The sequence below is a fragment of the Urocitellus parryii genome, chromosome 9 (genome assembly GCF_045843805.1).
Source record: "Urocitellus parryii isolate mUroPar1 chromosome 9, mUroPar1.hap1, whole genome shotgun sequence".
Taxonomy (NCBI): domain Eukaryota; kingdom Metazoa; phylum Chordata; class Mammalia; order Rodentia; family Sciuridae; genus Urocitellus; species Urocitellus parryii.
The window spans coordinates 114,994,175-115,013,880 of record NC_135539.1 but is presented as its reverse complement, the minus strand read 5'-3'; the positions used below and the strand labels follow the sequence as shown (position 1 = coordinate 115,013,880).

Here is a 19,706-nt window from a genome sequence, read left to right as displayed (position 1 = left end):
CCCTTTCTGCCTCTCCTCACCACTGGTGTGGACAGGAGGCTGCCTGTGTGTCTCTTGAAAAGGGAAGTGGAAGGCAAAGAAGGAAAGCACCATTTATGGAGTGCTTCCAGTGTCCCCACCAGTGTGCTCGGTGTTTCACACCCCTTCGGAGCCCTCCTGCAATGGGAGACCTAAAGACACTCCCTCTGAGGACTGGTTAAGCTGGTGGTCTTCCAGCACTGGGCAGGCAGGTTGGAAGCTAATGGTAGGCAGGGAAACCTGCCTTCTTTGTTCTGCCTTCCTTTGCTCTGACCACTGGGCTTCCCTGTGCCAGGCTTAGGGCATCTATGGAGCCAGGCTGTGCATAAGCTGCCTGCCCTCACTGGTGACTTCTGGCAGTGCCAGCAATGGGGAATTCACCCTGAGGGAGCCTATCCCCAGCCATGAGCTGGTTGTTCCACACCAAAACTACTCAGGGAGAGTGACCCCCTAGTAGTGACCCCATGTAGACCCTGGGTTCCTTTCCATCATTTAAGCTCTGCCCAATGCAAGGTGGTAGGCTATGAACCTAGAATCAAAGACTGCCATCTGCCAGACCTGCTTGCAGTCCTCCTTGGCAGGTTTTAGATGTGGGGAATGACTTGAGCCAGAATCTCCTCCCTGAATTATGGGGCACTGTAGCAGATCAGGGCTCTCTGCCTGTCCCAGTGCCCAATATGTGCCTCTCCAAGACCTCAGCCATGTTGTGCCCGTGGTCAGGGAAGGACCTACTCTGCCCCTGTTTCCTATGACCCGCAGGAGTCTAGCTTCTGTGGGACTCCCACCTACTAACCCTTTAACTCTTCTGCACTTGCCTTGACTTGAGTAGGGGGAGAGGGTTTTGGGGGGAAGGGGCCAGAGACCCTATTTCCTTTTCTCCCACCTTCAGGTCTCAAGACGACTCTGGGCAGCCGGCCTGCTCCCCTACCGCTGACTGAATCATTTCTATATTTGGCCAGTGAGCCACGTGGGTGGGGAACCACTGCGGCTGCACTTCTGACAGCTGTGGGGGGCGGGGGCAGGGGCTGCAGGCGGCAGAGGCTGGGCAGTAGGCATGTGCATTCTTTGGGAGAACTAAAGGCGCCATCAGAGTGAGTAAAGCCCTGAGAAAGGGCATGCGCCAACACCTCCCTCTCCTCCCTCTTCTCCTGCACGTTCTAGTTTCAGGGTCTGCCTTCTCTGCCCCACCCCTTCCCCTGGATGCCCTTCTCCCTTCAGCTAGTCCTCACAGCAGTCTCTTCTCCCACAGACCACACCGCCCTCCAGAAACCATGGGCGTCTCTAGACCCAGCTGCGACTCTGCCAGACTCTGGTGCTCGGTTTAAGATAAGGATAATCTCCCAGGCCTGCTCTCCCTGCCTGTCATGGCCACACTCCGATGCTGCCCACTTGTCTGGGGACACAGGGCACCCAGCCCTAGCCCTGAGATGTTAAGCCAGGCCTTCTGGCTCCAGTCTACAGGGGCACTGCAGGCCCCGGGCTCCCTTCAGAGCAAGAGCAACTGATGCCATGGGAGAAGCCCCTGCCTACCCATCCACTTGCCTGGCCCTGCCTGCTCTGATACCCATGCATTGGGTCCTCCTGCAGGTGCCAATCCTGTGAGTCCCTCCCCAACCCCCTGACACTGAGAAGGCCCTGCCCACCCCCACCATGTGTGAGGTGATGCCCACAATCAATGAGGGGGACCCCCTAGGGCCCCCCCACGGCGCCGATGCTGACGCCAACTTTGAGCAGCTTATGGTGAACATGCTGGATGAGCGGGAGAAGTTGCTGGAGTCCCTTCGGGAGAGTCAGGAAACCTTGGCAGCCACGCAGAGCCGGCTCCAGGATGCCCTGCATGAGCGGGACCAGCTCCAGCGACACCTCAACTCTGCCCTCCCTCAGGTAAGGCCTAAAGCTCTGCGCCTCCCTCAGTCCCTCCCTCTGCCCCTCCTCCAGCCCTGTGGAGTCCAGCACCCCTTGGGCCCTCAGCAAAACTGTATCTACCTGCATATCAAATAGTGGAATTTACAGAACATTTACTCTCCATCTTGCCACGGAAATCCTTTCCCTGTCACTCCCAAGTGTCTCAGCCTGGAGTTGGCTTCACCTGGAGAAATGGGTGGACTTTGATTCAGGGAGAAAACCCAGCCCTAGTTGCCAACTGCAGTGAGCCCAGTCTGCCAGTAGATGGCACCCTAGGCTGGAAAGAAAGAGCCCTGACTGCTTCTCACCAGAGGCCTATTCTTGGAGGTGGAGGGAGAGGGGGAGGGGGAATCACAGAAGTGGAGGTGGGAGCAGCTTTAGAGCTCATCGAGTCCAGCTCCACTATTGCACAGACATCACATGGGCAATTATAGACAGAGCTGAGTACCTTAACATCCCGTTTCATGTACCTCACCAGCATTGCTACTAGCTCTAATGTAGTCACCCTTTACAGTGTATTTTCTAAGGACTGAGCCTTCTGGAGGGTTTATCTCACTAGATTTTTCAGAATGATGAAGTTGGTACTGTTATTACCAGCATCCTACTTCACAAGTGATGGAGTTTAGGGAAATGAACCCCCTGCTCATGGCCATGCAGGAGTTGACCCCTGAAAAGCTGTGTGTTTCCAGGGGCTGTGTCTCAGCCACCACCACATTTCCACTTCAGATCATTGACCCAGAAGCTCTGTGTTGCTTCCTGCTCATCCATCATTTCGTAGATATTCCAGGACAAATGCGTGCTATGGGAATGGCAAAGGGAGCAGGAACTGAGTTATCCTGCTGCTTGTCAGAGAAGGTGTGAACCCTGCCTGGTAACCAGGCCCCAGGTGGGGTGGGGCAAGCACAGTGCTCACAGTGACTGCTTATACGTCCTGCTCTCCACCTCCTCTTAGGAGACAGATGGGTATGGAAACCAGGCACTAGATTCATTGCATAGCGTGCCTGGGGCAGGTGCGTGCCCTGCAGGGGCTGAGGGAGGCAGCCTGAGTTGCCGAACACCTCAAGCCTCAGAGACAGGTCCTTTTCCCAGTGTAAGGAGAAGAACCAGGTCTGGGCCTGGGTGGGTGAGTTTTCGGCTCAGGGCTCAAAAGTGACAGGAGGCTGAGTCTTGGATGCTTTCTCAGTATGAATATTTAGCCCTGGTGAAGAGGTGGGATGGGCGGGTGGCCCCTCCTACCTCACTTTGCAGGAGGCCCTGAGCATGCCCTGCAGTGAATGAGCCAGTTCCTGCTCCCAAGGAGCTCAGAGATGAGAAAGGAGACATAAGAACCCAAAAGACTAGGAGAGAAGGTAGAGAAAGGTAAGAGAGGCCTGAAGGGATTGTTAAACACAGCATCAGTGATAAAAATAGCTGCCTTTGTGGGCTTATGCTAGGTACTCTCTGTATATTGGGTTCATTTAATCCTCCTATGTAATTCCTGGAGAGACTGTTTACCTCTGCCTTTACAGATCAGAGAATGGGTTCAGAGAGGTTAGGTAATTTGTCCAAGGTCACATAGCTAACCAGAGCAGAGCTGAGATTTGACCCCAGGCCTGCCTGACTTCCTCTACTGGAAACTTCATGAGGGTAGAGGTTGTATCTTTCTTGTCACTGTGTCCCCTGTGACCGGCACAGGACCTGGTATTCACATATATTTGTGGTTGGATGGTAGACTCCCCAGCTAGTGCTCTTGATGTTTGTTCAGAAATGTTTTCAAGGGATAGAGGGAGACTTCCACTGGACAGCCTAGACGGTTCCCAGGAGGCTGGAGCCTTTGAGATGGGCTTTGAAAGAGGAATTTTCCCATCAGGTGGTAACAGAGGCTTGTGCTCTGCAGTGAGAGGGGGACTGCTGAGCTAAGGTTGGCATTAGAAAGGCTTGCTGGGGTTTGGAAACAGCAAGTAACCCAGGTTGACCAGGTCTTAGGGTGAATGCAAAGGAACCGTGAGAGAAAAGTTTGAAAACCACTGTAAGCTTGCATTTAACTCTGTGGACAGCATTGTGCTTTTGGAATAATCCTGGTAGCAGTCTGTCAGATGGGTGAGTTGAGGAGGGAGGGGAAAGATGTCCTAGGATGGGGACACCAGGTAGTGATAAGCCTAAAGCCAGGGAAGGGAGAGCTTCACAGCCCTTTGGTGGTGGTGTCATAGTATAGGGCTGGGGGCATGCCATTAAGTCCTGTCTCTGTGTCCAAGACTGTGTGTATGTGCATATGTGTGTGAGTGTGTGTGTGTGTGCATGAAGGTATGACCGTGTGCATGCATGTGTGTAAACTGAGGGGTGAAACAGCATCAGGCTCAGGTCTCAACTGCCAGAGGGTGGAATGCTTGACCTTGATTGTCTTTGGCCATATCCTTGATAGAAAAGCAGTAGTCAAGGAATAGAGTCAGAAGTCCTTGTTTTCTTGTGCTCTGGAAGGGATAGTCCCTTCTTCTTTCCTACAATCCTTTTGCCTGATCCGGAGTGATAGTGGGACTGCTTTGGGAATTCTTCGTTGGTCGGGAATTCTTGGTGTGCAAGGGAAGCTGCAATGCTGGGCGGGGCTGAAGCTTCTGTTCAGTTATTCTCAGACTTTGGAAGCCCTAGAGTTTGGGCCATTCATCTGAAAATCTTTCTGGAATGAGGTGATATTGATTAAATAGATAGGATATGATGGACCTGAAGCTGTGGGGCTGTTCTCTCACCTTAGATGCTCGTGCTGGTGGCAGAGGTGAGCTAGAAAGGTCATTGAAGTGTCTGGGCTTGACATTTATGGATGGGTCCCCCTCAAAGGAATATTTGGTATATGAGTATTCAGTGAAGCCAGGGCATGGGTCTTAGTATCAGGTGCTGGCATGAAACCCTGACCTGATTTGGCAGGGCTCCTGGGAAGCCAGGGCTGAAGCTGCATGGCCAGCTGTTTGGGCAAGTCCAAGTACCCTCCTGCTCCCATGTAGGTGGTTCCTTCAATCCACTTGTCTCACAGGCCACCAACAGCTTGCAAAGCCCTGGGGAGGGTATGGAAGGGAGCTCCCTGGGACTCAGTCAGACTTAAGCTTCAGAACATGCTTCTCTTCCCCCGTAACCTCCATCAGCTTCTGGTGAACCTCACTCGCTCAAACCAGTGGCAGCCTACCTCTCCATCAGTGTGTAAACGAAAAGGCCATTGAATTGCTGGAGAACCAGAAGACTGAGTAGGAGGGTCAGCAGAATCTGGTCACATTGACTGGCAGGGGAAGGGGCTGCAGAGCAGACTTGGTGGCTTTCCCATTTCTGTGTGCAGCTATTTCCTCAGCTCCTAACCCACACCTGGATTGCATGGAGCCCTCTGGGGAAGCTCACACCAGTTGCGGGGTTACTGCCCTGAAATGTGGGTGGATCGGGACTTTCTGGGGGGGGGTAGGTGGAGGAAGGGATGGGTGAGAGGAGACCCCCATGGATCAGGTGTGAGGATGCTGCTTAGGAAGTGAATCCCCATGTACTAAGGAGTCTTGGGGGTCTTCAGGAATTTGCCACCTTGACCCGGGAGCTGAGCATGTGTCGGGAGCAGCTTCTAGAGAGGGAGGAAGAGATATCAGAGCTGAAAGCAGAACGGAATAACACAAGGGTAAGTGGAGATCACCGGGTGCGTGTCTGTGTGTGTGTGTGTGTACCTTGACCAAGGCAGGACCAGGGCCAGGTATAGCCCCACCCCATCCTGACCTTTGCCTGCTTCTCATCCTAGGGTCATAGCCAGAAAATTTAACCATCAGTACTAGGCTTTTCCCCTGCCGTTGCTGGGTCATAGAAACTCAGGGTCCTGGGGGAGAGGCCAGGACAACTGAGTTAAGGCTAGTATTTAATTGAAGAGCAGCTATTTACCAAAGTGGAAGAATGTTAGCATTTTAAGGATGGTATGGCTGTATTTGTGTCTACTTGGTGATCACGTGGGCCCTGCCTGTGGCCCCTGGAGCACATGCTCAGAGTCTTCCCTCCTGTCTTCCCCTGCTTCCTGCCAGCTGCTTTTAGAACATCTGGAGTGCCTGGTATCCCGCCATGAGCGGTCACTGCGGATGACGGTGGTGAAGCGCCAGGCCCAGTCACCTTCAGGGGTCTCCAGTGAGGTGGAGGTGCTAAAGGCCCTCAAGTCTCTGTTTGAGCACCACAAAGCCCTGGATGAGAAGGTATCCCTGCCCCTACTCTCTCCCTAATCCAACCAAGCTTCCCTTCTCTGAGATTTCTGCATTCAGTGTTTAGGGAAATCTAGCTTCAGAACTGGCTTCCTCCTACTGTGGGCCTCATTTCAAGTCCTATTAGGTTCCCTCCTAGGATTTTACCTCCTGTTGGGCCCTTTACTTTCCCTCATGCCTGGCGCTGGTAGACCAAGGCCAGGCTTCTTCAGCCTGGGTCCAGTGAGTCCCCCTTTCTTCCTCTATCTCCTCTTGTCTTGGGCAGGTTCGAGAAAGGCTCCGGGCAGCACTGGAGCGTGTTACCACCTTGGAGGAGCAGCTGGCAGGAGCCCACCAACAGGTAAGCTGCCCACTTTCAGTTTATAGTTGGCAGCTCCTGAAAGTCCAGCTGGCTGGCCCCTTAGCCCCACCCTGTTCCTCATGGAATTCTTCCTCACTGTGGCTGGAGTTGGTAGCCAAGGCTGGGCCAGGCACTCCTTTCCAGAAAGTGGAAACTTAGAAGGGTCTGGAACGTGTAGGAAGCACTCTTTGACGCACTGCTCTGGGCCTGTGCCCTACAGGTGTCTGCCCTGCAGCAGGGGGCAGTGGTGCGGGATGGAGTGGCAGAAGAGGAGGGGACTGTGGAGCTGGGACCGAAACGTCTGTGGAAGGTGGGTAATGGGGAGCAGTATAGCAGGGCCTGTGTTCCCCAAGACAGGAATGGGAGGCCCTGCCCGCTGACTTCAGTAGAGAAGCTGCTAAAATTAAATGCAGAGCTTTCTACAACATTCTCACTTCCCTCCTCCATCTTCAAAGAAATCTATCATCTATTTCTCTATCTGTCTGTTGGTGCTAGGTACATAATATGTTTGTCCACTGGAATTGTTAGGAGCCATCTGCCTGTATCAGTATCAGGCAAGATGCCTTCTATCTCTGAGCCTTTGTTCCTTAATTATGTTCCTTTCTGGGTTGAAGAGACTGAGATAACAGATAAAACTAGAAACTTTTGTTTTTCAAGAGATACACAGCAGAGCCAGGGTGTTTGGGTATTGTCAGGAGTGAGCTGCAGGGGCCCAGGGAAAGAAGGTGTACCTGGAGGTGTGCTCTGAGGTCAGGGCAGAGCTGTGGTCTGTTGTGGGTGTGTGGCCCCTCCTACCATTTCCCTGGGGCAGGGCAGGGTGTAGGATGCCCTAGGCCTCCATGATTGACTGACTGATGGCTCACTGTCCCTGGAGGATGACACGGGCCGGGTGGAGGAGCTGCAGGAGCTCCTGGAGAAGCAAAACTTTGAGTTGAGCCAGGCCCGGGAGCGACTGGTCACCTTGACAGCAACCGTAACAGAACTTGAGGAGGACCTGGGAACAGCCCGCCGGGACCTCATCAAGTCAGAGGAGCTGAGCAGCAAGCATCAACGGGACCTCCGAGAGGTGAGGAAGGGTCTTTCTTCAGTCACTTCATCCCACTGAGTACAGGGGTTTGGCATCTGGGAGAGTGTGGACAAAGGTCCAGGCAGGAGCCGGGAAGTATAAGATTGAACACTTGGCAGGTCTGGTGTGGGGAGGAGTAATGGGGGTTTTGGTTACGGCCAGGAGTTGACAGGGGAGATCATGTTTTCTGGGTTATACCCAGCTAGGTATTGTGGGAGGTGCAGAAAGGAGCAGGGAGCAAAAGTCTGGTGACCTTTCCCCTCTGCTGCCACCCAGGCTCTGGCTCAGAAAGAGGACATGGAAGAACGAATCACCACACTGGAGAAGCGCTACCTAGCTGCTCAGCGTGAGGCCACATCCATCCATGACCTCAATGACAAACTGGAGAATGAACTGGCCAACAAGGAGTCCCTGCACCGCCAGGTAACTCCTCCAGATGGGCCAGGGTGGGCATTGTACTTCACCCTTGAGGGTCTAATGATCCTACTCAAACTATCCCATGGTGGCCCAGGAGCCCCTGGGATCCTGAAGATTCTCTTGGGAAAGGGGAAGTCAGGCATCTTGGGCAGTCAGGAACCAACCCTTGCAACTTCTGACCTGTTACTTGCTCCCTGCTGTGGTGGGGTGGGGTGGGGTGTTCAGTGCTACCCCTCTTGAATCGCTTCCCTGCCCACATTGCTAGTGTGAGGAGAAGGCCCGACACCTACAGGAGCTGTTGGAGGTGGCAGAGCAGAAACTGCAGCAGACAATGCGCAAGGCAGAGACGCTGCCAGAAGTGGAGGCTGAGCTGGCCCAGAGAATCGCAGCTCTCACCAAGGCAAGTGGGCTGAGCCTGGGATCTGCCTCTGTCCCCTATGTCCAGTGGAGCCAGCCGTTGTGGAATCAGGCAGGGAGTGGACAGAGTGGAGGGCACATGGGGTAGGGAGCCAGAGAACTGCTCACTGTGTGATGCTGGGAGTACACTACTTCATGTCTGTCAGTCTGAAGAGGAATTCCTGCCCTCTTCACCCCACAGAGATGTAATGGTCCCATAAGAAAGGGTAAAAATACTTGAAAGAGAAGAAACCACACTGCTGCGAAGTATATTTATTATCATGACACCATTGTGGTTGATACCTCTGTTTGTTTAGGACTAGAGAGGGAAGATTAGGATTTTCATCTCGGGAAAAATGAAACTAAGGGGAGATAGGATCAAAGTCTGTATATCCCTGAAGGGGATGCAGGGTTGCACACATCTTTCTTTACCAAATTGAAGCATTCTAGATCTAGAAACAACCCTGTTAGCCTAAAACTTTAAGATGAATAAAAGTCAATATAATTTACCTAGTGGAGAGGTAATTTTATGGCGTAGTAATTCCTAAGAGGTATATAGGCAGATATCAACTAGGTCTGGAAGAGTTAAATAAATGCATGGCCTTAGATGTCTGATGAGTAATTACATATTAGGAGTCTTTTTAGCTGGTTGGAGGCTTTTGGGGGCCTCATGGGGTATAACCATAGCTACCCCCAAACTCAGGGATAGAAGAAACCAGTTTTTAGCAAGCACCCAGCCCCAGAACCTTTGAAGGATAAGATGCTGGCCAGTGTGCCAGTATGGCATCTCAAGTGCTCTGGAGCTGGAATTCACAGCATCAGTAGGCCCAGGACCAAGTCTGCTTCTGCCACTGACTGGCTTTCTGATTTGGGAAAAGTCACACCCCTCCATAACTGGGCCTCAGTGTTCTTACTTCTATGGTGGTGCTGTTGGCCTTGGTGATCTGTAGAGTCTTTCCAGCCCCTAGGAATGGAGGGTTAGGTTTAAGTTACAGCAGAGGATGTTATGTGTGGGATGCTGAGCAAAAACTGACAAAAAGGGATGGGCTGAAGTGATTAATATGTTCAAGTGAGTCATAGCAGGAGGAGTTAAAGGAAGGCTTTCCTGACTGTAAGATGCGTGGTATTCTGGAAAATCTTGTCAGCAGAAACAATAGGGTCTCCATCTCTGGAGATACTTGACAAGAAGGGAGAACACTCTACCTGGGCTGGTTTAATAATAAAGGTAATAATCATGATGAGGCTAGTATGTTCTAAATGTTTACTGGAGCATTTAATTTAGCCCTTGAAATGGGCCAGTGGGCATAGGTGCTGCTAGTCAAATTTTATAGTTGAGAAAACCAGGCACTTAGAAAGTTCAAGGTCACGTTATTGGTGAAAGATTTGAACCCAGGCTACCTGGCCCGAGCCTGTGTTCTCAAGTACAATTCCATTCTATCTGGAAGCACAGAGATGTATGGTAGCTCATGCTTTCAAATGGAGTTTTTGGGGTTTTTTTTTTCTGGAAACATGGGGAGGATTTACCAGCTTTGAGCCAGGGACCTTCTCCTAGCCAGCTCCCCAGTTCTGGCTAAGGCCAGAGCCTTCCCCAACCAGTTCAGACCAACCCTCCAGGCCTGCTTTCCCAGCACACCTTTCCAGCCTTCCCTCCTAGCTTTCCCCAGCTTCTGTCAAGGTAGCACTCAAGCAGCCGGGTCCCTGACTAGCTCCTCACATCCCAAAGCCTCGCCCTCCAGGCTGGCCCCGCCCCTGCTCTCCACTCCACGACCCTTGAGTTGCCAGCTCTTGATGTAGCTCTGAGCAGGAACCCAAGAAGGACCTGGCAGGGGTCGAGTTTCTGGGGGAAGAAAGGTAGTGCTGATGGTGATTTGCACCAACTTGATAGGTGGAGGGCTGGGTTTCCTTGGCACCTGAGGCCCTGATCACTCAAGACTGCCCTAGCACCAGGATCCACGGGATATGGGGCCTGAGCAGGAGGAACAGAGATCTCCAGGATGCACTGACCTATCCCCGCCCCTAGGCTGAAGAACGGCATGGCAACATTGAGGAGCACCTGCGGCAGCTGGAAGGGCAGCTGGAGGAGAAGAACCAGGAGTTGGCAAGGGTGAGGGCATGAGGTTGGGCTCTTGGGTGACCTCCCTGCCCTCGGGGCAGGCTCATAGGTACTGTTAGCAGAGGGGCACCAGGGAAGAACCTGGCCAAGGGAGAGAGCCCACAGGGTGAGAGGAGCCCACAGCTAGGGGAGGAGGTGGTTGAGAGAGCTGGAGAGAGGATCCCTGGGAGGATGGAAGACTGGGGACAAGAAGGGGACAGGTAAAGCAGGCAGGTAGAACCCCAGGGAAAATGGGTGGTTCTCGAGGAGGGCGGCGTCGACCAGGCCCTGAGGTGGCCTTGTGCAAGGCGGCCCGGCTGTGCAGGTGCGACAGCGGGAGAAGATGAACGAGGACCACAACAAGCGGCTGTCAGACACCGTGGACAGGCTGCTTAGCGAGTCCAACGAGCGCCTGCAGCTCCATCTCAAGGAGCGCATGGCCGCCCTGGAGGAGAAGGTGCAGGGGCTAGGGGGCGGGGAGGGGCGGGGTTACTCGAGGGTCGTGTCGAGTCGAGAGCAGGGGCGGGGCCTGCCTGGGGGCGGGGCTTTGGGATTTGAGGAACTAGTCAGGGGCGGGGCTGGGACGGGTGAGTGCCCCGTTGACAGAAGCTGGCGAAGCTAGAAGCTTTTCCCGCTGGGGAGGGCGGGCTGGGTAGGTGTGCTGGGAAAGCAGGCCTGGAGGGTTGGTCTGAGCTGGCCTGGGAAGGCTCTGGCCTTAGCCGGAATAAGGGAGCTGGCTAGGCGAAGGTCCCTGGCTCACAGCTGTTTTCCCCTAGAACACGCTGATCCAGGAGTTGGAGAGCTCCCAGCGTCAGATTGAGGAGCAGCATCACCACAAGGTACCCAGCTGCGGGGCCAGCCCACCCAGCCTGGAGGGCCTGGGTCGCTGGGAGGAAAGGACATGCCTGTTTTTCATGCAGCTGCTCTGATAACCCAGTATTGTGTTAGCTTCTGTTAGTTCATGTGCATTACATTATATCATCACTCTTCACCACCGCCCAACCCAGTAGATACACCACTACCCACAGTGAAAGAGAAACAGGCTATAAGCCTAGGGTATAGGATGGACAGCAGATTCAGGGCCCAATGAATGGCTTAACCAAAAGATTGGGTGGGGGCCTCAAACCCTGGTGAGGTAAGAGTCAGGTGACTCTGGGAAGATTGGCTGTTGTCCCTTCCTCAGCTATGTGTGGAAGGACACGTGGGTTCTTTGCTGCTCTGCCTGGTTTGCCACACTTTTGTGTGGTGTTAAGAGGTCAGCTGGCTTATTCCAGGAGAGCCCTTCCCTAGACAACCCTCCCCTGCCTGGCCCCTCTGCCACCTTCTGCTCACTTTCCAGTTGTTCCTCTTCTCTTGGCCCCTGGCCTGGGGCCCCTGACTTTGAACTTTGCAGAGTATTCTTCTGCTTTCCCCAAACTCTGCTGTCCTTTTTGTCCCTCTCTGACTCCCACTCTCCCTCTCTGCTCCTCCCTGGCCCCACCCCACCCTGGGTCTGCCTGGCACAGGGCCGCCTGTCTGAAGAGATTGAGAAGCTTCGCCAAGAGGTGGACCAGCTGAAGGGTCGAGGGGGGCCATTTGTGGATGGCATCCACTCCAGGTACTGGAGCGTGGGATATGGGGCGTGCTGGGATGGGGTCCTGCTTGGACCCTGGGGAAGGAGACCTTCCCCCATCAAAAGACCACCCAGGACCTCAGGGTCCTCCTCATATTCAGGGTGGGACTCTGAAGCTCAGAGAAGTTGGTTAGAGTCAATTTATCACTTGGGCATTTAGAAGGGGAGCACTTGTCCTCTGAGGGGTGCAGAACAAGGATCAGATGATACTCCTTTCCTACTGTCTTGGAACATGGGTCACAGGATACTTCCTACGTCCTCAACAGAGAGTATGCCTTGGGAGGTGTCTGCCTGAGTTCTGTGCTCTCCCATGTTGCACAAGGTCCTCTGATAGTGGTGACCTTGAGACACCACCTTTAGGATTGCTGTTTGAGAGTTGAGAGTCACCTGAGTTCAGGTAGGAGGCAGTGAGCAGAAAGGCATTTGGAGGGAATGGAAGTGAGGCAACAAAAACATCCTTCCTGTTGAAAGCTGAGGTTCCCTGTTACTCATGGTTGTGGCATGTAAGAGGTGGAGGTGGAGCTTTTGCCTCTGGATTTTTCTCCACATTTTATGAAGCACTTGGCGTTGAACTCAGACCACAAACATGTCCTCAATTCTCAGCCCAGAGAAGATCGAGGAGAGTAAAGTAAAAGAGGGCCCTCAAGGCCAATGGCTCCCTTCTGTCCATGTTCTTGTCATATCAGAGATCAGCTACTATGAGGAAGTGTTATGGGGTATATATGTATGTTGGGGGGCAGTGCTTGAATTAGGGAAGAATGTTGAGCTTTAGAGAAGAGGCCTGTGGGAACCCCAGGGTGGTGGATACTCAAGTACCAACTTCAAGTTCATTGGGAATTACTGTATGAAGAGAAGCAAGGAACCAAGAAATATAATGGTAGCTGAGATTCTCCCTGTGGATTGGCTAAAAGGAACAGCCCTTCAATTAATAAGATTTGGCCCCAGCATACACCAAACCATTTGCCACTGCTACTTTTCCTTCCTAGCTGGGGGTTTTTGGCTTTGACTTAGAATATCTGGACCTATCACAGAATTGGGGCTGAGTTGCTGAGAGAAGAGGGAGCTAGGCTGCTCCCCTCTCAATTCAGCTATACAATCTCCTGGCCCCTTTGCAATGCTTTCTCTCAAGGGTCCCAAACTGGGAGGTATTGGGAAGAGGCATCACAGGGAGGCTTCTTGACACTCCTGAGATTGTCACTGGGACCCTAAAATCTCAGGTTTGGCTAGACCTTTGGAGCAGTTAAAGTGGTATCTCTAGATACAGCCAGGGCCACCCAAAGCTTCCTAGGGATAGGGTCGGGGGGTGACTGTGTTAAATTTTAGCCAGGGACTCAGTCCAGATTATTGGGAAGCCTGAGAAAAGTTGCTAGGGAAAAGACCACAAAACAAAGACCGTCAGAGTTAAAGGACGTCAGAGATCACCTTCCCAGTGCCCAGTGCCCCAAGCCTTGTACCGTTCTTAACAGAAAGCCAGAGAACCCACACTTGAAAACATCTCTGATGGGGAGCTGGACTTTTTAAAAGCATTGTAAGCCAACTCTTGCCATAAGAAGGTTTTTCTTAGGCTAAATGGAAAGCCATTCCCTAGAATTTTCTTCCCTGGGTCATCCTGACCCCTGGAGCACCAGAGAATAATTCTCATCTTGGGCTCATATGGTAGCCCTTCAGACATTTCTGATAGCTGTGTGTCCTGTTAAGACTTCTCCAAGGTGAAGATCCCTGACTCTTTGAGCCCAGTGTGTGCAGGCTGGGGCTCTCAGTCCTCAGGACCTGTCATTTCTCTCCTTTCTACCACTCAAGGTCACACATGGGCAGCGCAGCGGACGTGCGGTTCTCCCTGAGTACAACCACCCACGCACCCCCAGGTCTGCATCGCCGCTACTCAGCACTGAGGGAAGATTCGGCTAAGGTGAGGGGGTGGCAGGGTGAGTGTGTGTGTGGGTCTCCCTGGGGAGTTTGGGGTCAGTTCGGCCGTGTGCCTGGCTCCAGTTACACGGACGGCTGGCGTGTGGTGCAAATCCTCTCCCCTGCCCTCCCCCATTTCAGTGACAGCTGCAGCCCCAGGGTTGGGGCCATTGTCAGCTGCAACAGCTGTGACCCCCCTTGCCTTGGCCTCCTGGTGGGCAAGAGGTAGGGGCTGGAAGGCGGCCAGCCAGTCCCTGAGGCCCCACTGAGGCATGTGTGCGTGTGCCTGGGTGTGCAGGCGTGTGTTTCTGGTGGCCGGAGGCAGGGGGGCTGCAGAGGGAAGGTGGAATTGGCTGGCTTCCTGAGACAAAAGCTGTGGTTACAGGGGAGATGAGGGAGGGATGATAGGTCTCCTGGCTCTGGGCTTGGCACCTGGAGCTTTCTGAGAAGCAGCTATGGGTTCTTGCTCTCTGAGTTGGCCTGGGGAGAAGGGGGGATGAGGAAAGAGGAGGGGCAGGAGGGCTGCCTTCCTTCTTTCAGGGAAGTCTGATTGCTGCCTGGTCCTCAGTTGTCAGTCATATTCTCTTGTGAGCCCAGGTCCCCCAATCTCTGGGGCCTTAGAAGTTATAGATGGAGGAAGAGGGAACTCCTGGTCTGTGGAGAGGGCATGTCCCTGCCCTTAGGGCCCTAGTCTGATGGCAGTGTGAGGGCACCTCTGTGTCTCACCCCTTTACTCTTCTAAGAACACAGCAGCTGCCCAGGGGCTCAGGATGAAGGCAGCAGGGGCTTGAACAAGAGTCCTCAAGGGGAGTTTGGGGACTTGGGTCCTAGAGACTGTGTGTTAGAGCTCCTCTGGCACCCCTCCTTGTCTCCCCGGCTTTTCTGGCTCTCCCAGTCCACTCCTGTGCTCTCCTCCTCTTCTGGGCCTTTGTCTGTTGAAGAGGTTTGTAGATGATTTTTGAAAAGCCATCACCTCTGAAGGTTGTTCAGAGGGTCCTGTGATATGTCGAAATTATAAGAACACAAGACCTTATCTTAATCCCTGAATTAGTCACCATTTGCAAGTTTGTATGAATAGAAACTAGTAACCTTTATATAGTGCCTATTTTGTGCCAGACCTGATTTTCTCATTTTAAGCCTCACAACTACCTTTGAGTTAGGTCCTGTTACTGTCCTGTTTTATAAATGAAAACCTGAGGCAGAGAGAGATTACACAACTTTCCCATGGTTGCACAGCTAATATTTGGTAGAGTCAAGATTCTAAGCAAGAGCTGGGTACAGTGGCGCAAGCCTGTAATCCCAGTGGCTCAGGAGGCAGAGGCAGGAGGATCATGCATTCAAAGCCCATCTCAACAACTTCAGGGTGCTCAGAAACTCAGTGAGACCCTGACTTTAAATAAAATATAAAGGGCTGGGGATGTGGCTCAAGCGGTAGCGCGCTCGCCTGGCATGCGTGCGGCCCGGGTTCGATCCTCAGCACCACATACCAACAAAGATGTTGTGTCTGCCGAGAACTAAAAAATAAATATTAAAAATTCTCTCTCTCTCTCTCTCTCTCTCTCTCCCCCTCCCTTCTCTCACTCTCTCTTTAAAAAAAAAATAAATAAATAAATAAATAAATAAAATATAAAAAATAGGGCTGGGGATGTGGCTCAGTGGTTGAGTACCCCTGAGTTCAATCCCCAGTACCCCCCCCCCCCCAAAAAAAAAGATTCAAAGCAAGGCCACTTTTTTGGGATTCATCTCTAAATCACTCTGTTAGCTAGCTCCTTGAGTTAGAGCAGAATCTCCTAGACTTTCATATGCAAACAAATAATCTGGGAATCTTGTTAAAATGCAGATTTTGAATCAGTAAGTCTGGCAATGGGGCCTGAGATTCTGCATTTCTAACAAGCTCCCAGGAGAGGTCAGTGCTGCCCATTGGCAGTGGGGCGGGTCCTGCTCCTCAGCCCTCTGGGGTGCCATTACTACTTCTTTATCTTTTTCCTTTGCAAAGGACTGGGAGCCATCTCCACTGCCTGGATTGTTGGCCTCCACAGCCACTCCTGCTTTTGACAGTGACCCTGAGATCTCTGATGTGGATGAAGATGAGCCAGGGGGTTTAGTGGGCTCCGTTGATGTTGTCTCCCCTGGCGGCCATTCAGATGCCCAGACCCTGGCCATGATGCTGCAGGAGCAGCTGGATGCCATCAACGAGGAGATCAGGTTGGGGCAGGGGCGGAGGGCCTGGGAAGTGCCTTGAAGGACAGAGGGCCCATTTCTTAGTGTTTGGCAATGCCAGAAAAAGTTCACGTCTTACAACTGCACCTTAGTACCACAGTCTAGGGACCTTCTCTGGGACATCAGATAAGGTTCTAGTCCAGTATTTCCCCAAAAGGGAAGCTGATTCTCAGGCTTCATCCAATGACGTGACTGGGTGTGGGAGCATGGAGCTGTAGTCCTGGTATTCTTCCTGATCTCTAAGAGTATAGCTTCCACGGCTGAAGCCATCTCAGGGTGACAGCTTTGTGAATGTTACTGTCAGTCTTACTCTAGTAAGTCCTACCCTGAGGTAGGTAGCATGATCTCTGTTTTATAGATAAGGGAACAGAAATTCAGAGGTTACGTGACTTTCCCAAAGCCATGTAGTAAGTGGCAGAACCAAGATTCAAACTGAAGTTGAATCTCAGTCCACTGGGCCTTGCCTTCTGTCCCTAGGAGGCATCACACAGGATCCAGTAGCAGGGAAAGTTGTCAAGACAGACCTTCCCTTGATCCCGCTTTTTAGTGAGTTTATTAATGTTAAGACAAACTGCCAGGAAAAATCTGAGCTGAGCATGCAGCTCTCCAGGCTGCTGAGGTCATGTAGTTCAGTGACTTCCAGCCTTGGATTTCACAGTTACAAAGAAGATACTGGCCTCTCCCGCTACAGCAATAGGGAATTGCCATCATTTTGCTTTGCAAAGTAAATCATTAAAGAAAAATAACCACCATTGACCATCAAAGCCATTCTGAAAAAACAAAAGGACATTTTAACATCTAGAGTGGGAAAGATGTACTTTCAGAATAAAGACACATCCTTCTCCTTAAAGGACAGTTGGCACCTCTACTCCAGTGGGTGTGTGCACATGTTCCTTACTGAGAGTATCTTCCATGTACACAAATGAACCATTATCATTATTTTTCTATGGAACAGGGAAAATCCATTGGGGAACAGAATCAATAAGGCATCATCTAAAAGTCCTGCATCTGGGAACTACTGAGACCCACTCCAGATATTGTATATGTTGGGAAACTGAGGCATTTAGAGCGAAGAGTGTGGCCTGAGGTCACCTCTGTTGTTAGTAGTAGGTTAAGAATTTGGACTTTGCTGGGTGCAGTGATGCATGTCTGTAAATCCCAGTGGCTTGGGAGGCTGAGACAGGAGGATCACAAGTTCAAAGCCAGCCTCAGTCACTTAGTAAGCTCTAGGTTGTTTAGCAAGACCCTGTCTCAAAACAAAAAATAAAAAGGTTTGGGGATGTCAGTGGTTAAGCACCCTAGGTTCAATACCCAGAACCAAAAAAAAAAAAAAAAAAAAAAATAGATGGACTTGTGTTTCATGGACTAAATTGCCTCCCTCCTCTGCAACTACTTTTGTTCAACTGAGGACACAGGCCAACTAACAAGAGAGGGAAATGTTTCTGAGCTCCAGACCTTATATATCCTAACAATGCCAGAAACAATAGGGCGCCCTTAGGCATTGCTGAGTTGTTTGGACCTGGGGTGGTGAGTGTGGGCAGTGCCTGGCATCACCTCCTGCTGCTTCTCACTGGGGCTCTTGGCCAGATCCCCTTTTTGTCTGCCTTCCAGGATGATCCAGGAAGAGAAGGAGTCCACGGAGCTCCGTGCGGAGGAGATCGAGACGCGTGTGACCAGCGGCAGTATGGAGGCCTTAAACTTGACACAGCTGCGCAAGCGTGGTTCTATCCCCACCTCTCTGACTGCCTTGTCCCTGGCCAGTGCATCCCCTCCACTCAGTGGCCGTTCCACGCCGAAGCTCACCTCCCGCAGTGCTGCCCAGGACCTGGACCGGATGGGGGTCATGACCCTGGTGAGTTCTTTGGGCAGACAATAAACAACTCTGCCCTCCCGTGGCTCTCCCTTGGGAGAGTTTATAAGGAATGGCAAGCTCCTTCCTGGTTATGAGCACGGCATCTTCTTCCCATGGTGTGTGCATGCCCTGTGTGATAAGCCACCAACATGTCCTTCTGGGTTAGGGAAGGGCTTTTGTAATATTTTTCTTACCTTCTCCCTTGGATAAGCACAGAATGCTTAAGAATCTCACCAGCTGCCCACACCGCTTCTTTCTTCCAGAGATGGTCTGGACTTTTTTTGGTACCAGGAATTGAACCCAGGGGTGCTTAACCACTAAACCACATCCCCAGTCCTTTTTATTTTTTATTTAGAGACAAGGACTTGCCGAGTTGCTTAGGGCCTCGCAAAATGGCTGAGGCTGGCTTTGAACTCGTGATCTTCCTGCCTCAGCTTCCTGAGCCCCTGGGATTATAGGGGTGTGCCACCGCGCCCAGCTTAACTTCTTTTTCCAGGCCAGCTTTTTCTGCTGTGCTATTCTATCCAGGCCTGTGTGAGGCACTGAGTCCTATGTTCTCATCCTAGGACCCTTGGGTGCCCCTTGGGTGGGCTTTAGGGCAGCCAGGGTGAGCCCAAGCTTACCTTCACTTTTTCTTCCAGCCTAGTGACTTAAGAAAGCATCGGAGGAAGTTGCTGGTGAGTGCTGCCCAATGACCCAGGTACTACTGGGTTAACTGGTCCCAGGCCCTTCCCTTTTGGCTTCTCCCCCAGGGCCCTGGGGTCTGAATTTGAACTTGAGGGGCTGCAGGGCCCCCCTACTGCGTTTTTCTTCAGTTTCTCTGCCTCTCGGTTTCTCTGTGCTCCTCTGCCTCGTCCGGGCTGGGTAGGCAGGCCCCAGATCTCTCCCTCTATCCCCTGACGGCTCCACTGTCTGTTCAGTCGCCAGTGTCTCGGGAAGAGAACCGAGAGGATAAAGCCACCATAAAATGTGAGACTTCTCCTCCTTCCTCACCCAGGACGCTGCGGCTAGAGAAGCTTGGCCACCCAGCCCTGAGCCAGGAAGAAGGCAAGAGGTAAGTGAAGCAGGCCCTACTTCTAGGCTCTCTGTTCCCAAGATCATCTCATCCCTCCCTCTGTCTGTGAAGGGACTTCATCTCACCTGTTATAGGTGCTTGACTGTCTTCTCTTTGAAATATCACCAGGAAAGATGTTCCTATGTCTCCCTTGGTCACCTGTGCTGAGCATATCCCATTGCCCCCACCCCAACACTGACACTTAAGTTCTTCCTGAGGTCTAACTCTCATCTCTCGCTGTAATTTAAGTATGTTTCTTCTTATTCCACCCCCTCCTGGCTGTCATCCTGTAGTGCCTTGGAGGATCAGGGCAGCAACCCCAGCAGCAGCAACAGCAGCCAGGACTCCTTGCACAAGGGTGCCAAGCGCAAGGGCATCAAGTCGTCCATTGGCCGCCTGTTTGGGAAGAAGGAGAAGGGCAGGCTGATCCAGCTGAGTCGGGATGGAGCCACAGGCCATGGTCTCTGCCCCCTTTGTAGCAGAGGGCTGGGGGGGTGTCGGGGAGTTCAGGAGCAGGAAGGCGTGCGGGCATGCGGTCTTCTCTGCCTCCAAGGACCAGTGGGCGGAAGCCGCAGGCAGGCAGATTTCAGCTCCAGAGAAAGTGCACTTTTCTGTGAGCTGTTTCACGCTGGGATGGATTGC

At 52.3% G+C, this 19,706-nt stretch overlaps 1 protein-coding gene across 5 annotated transcripts in view; it reads left to right on the top strand.

The window, feature by feature from the left end:
* The window catches only part of Ppfia4 (PPFI scaffold protein A4), a 49,653-nt gene that overhangs the window by 10,074 nt on the left and 19,873 nt on the right, over positions 1-19,706 (top strand). For 3 of the 5 annotated variants that reach the window (XM_077802747.1, XM_077802746.1, XM_077802745.1), the window contains exons 1-19: positions 1,034-1,109; positions 1,268-1,902; positions 5,447-5,548; positions 5,940-6,104; positions 6,376-6,450; positions 6,671-6,760; positions 7,325-7,516; positions 7,793-7,939; positions 8,199-8,333; positions 10,350-10,433; positions 10,747-10,878; positions 11,198-11,260; positions 11,927-12,018; positions 13,834-13,942; positions 15,935-16,143; positions 17,770-18,010; positions 18,652-18,687; positions 18,931-19,064; positions 19,358-19,524. In XM_077802747.1, coding sequence (XP_077658873.1) covers positions 1,669-1,902; positions 5,447-5,548; positions 5,940-6,104; positions 6,376-6,450; positions 6,671-6,760; positions 7,325-7,516; positions 7,793-7,939; positions 8,199-8,333; positions 10,350-10,433; positions 10,747-10,878; positions 11,198-11,260; positions 11,927-12,018; positions 13,834-13,942; positions 15,935-16,143; positions 17,770-18,010; positions 18,652-18,687; positions 18,931-19,064; positions 19,358-19,524 — 2,407 coding nt within the window. In that variant the 5' untranslated portion in view covers positions 1,034-1,109; positions 1,268-1,668. Of the gene's footprint in view, positions 1-1,033; positions 1,110-1,267; positions 1,903-5,446; positions 5,549-5,939; positions 6,105-6,375; positions 6,451-6,670; positions 6,761-7,324; positions 7,517-7,792; positions 7,940-8,198; positions 8,334-10,349; positions 10,434-10,746; positions 10,879-11,197; positions 11,261-11,926; positions 12,019-13,833; positions 13,943-15,934; positions 16,144-17,769; positions 18,011-18,651; positions 18,688-18,930; positions 19,065-19,357; positions 19,525-19,706 lie in introns of those variants that run through there. The other 2 variants (XM_026397246.2, XM_077802748.1) reach the window with 2 other exon arrangements.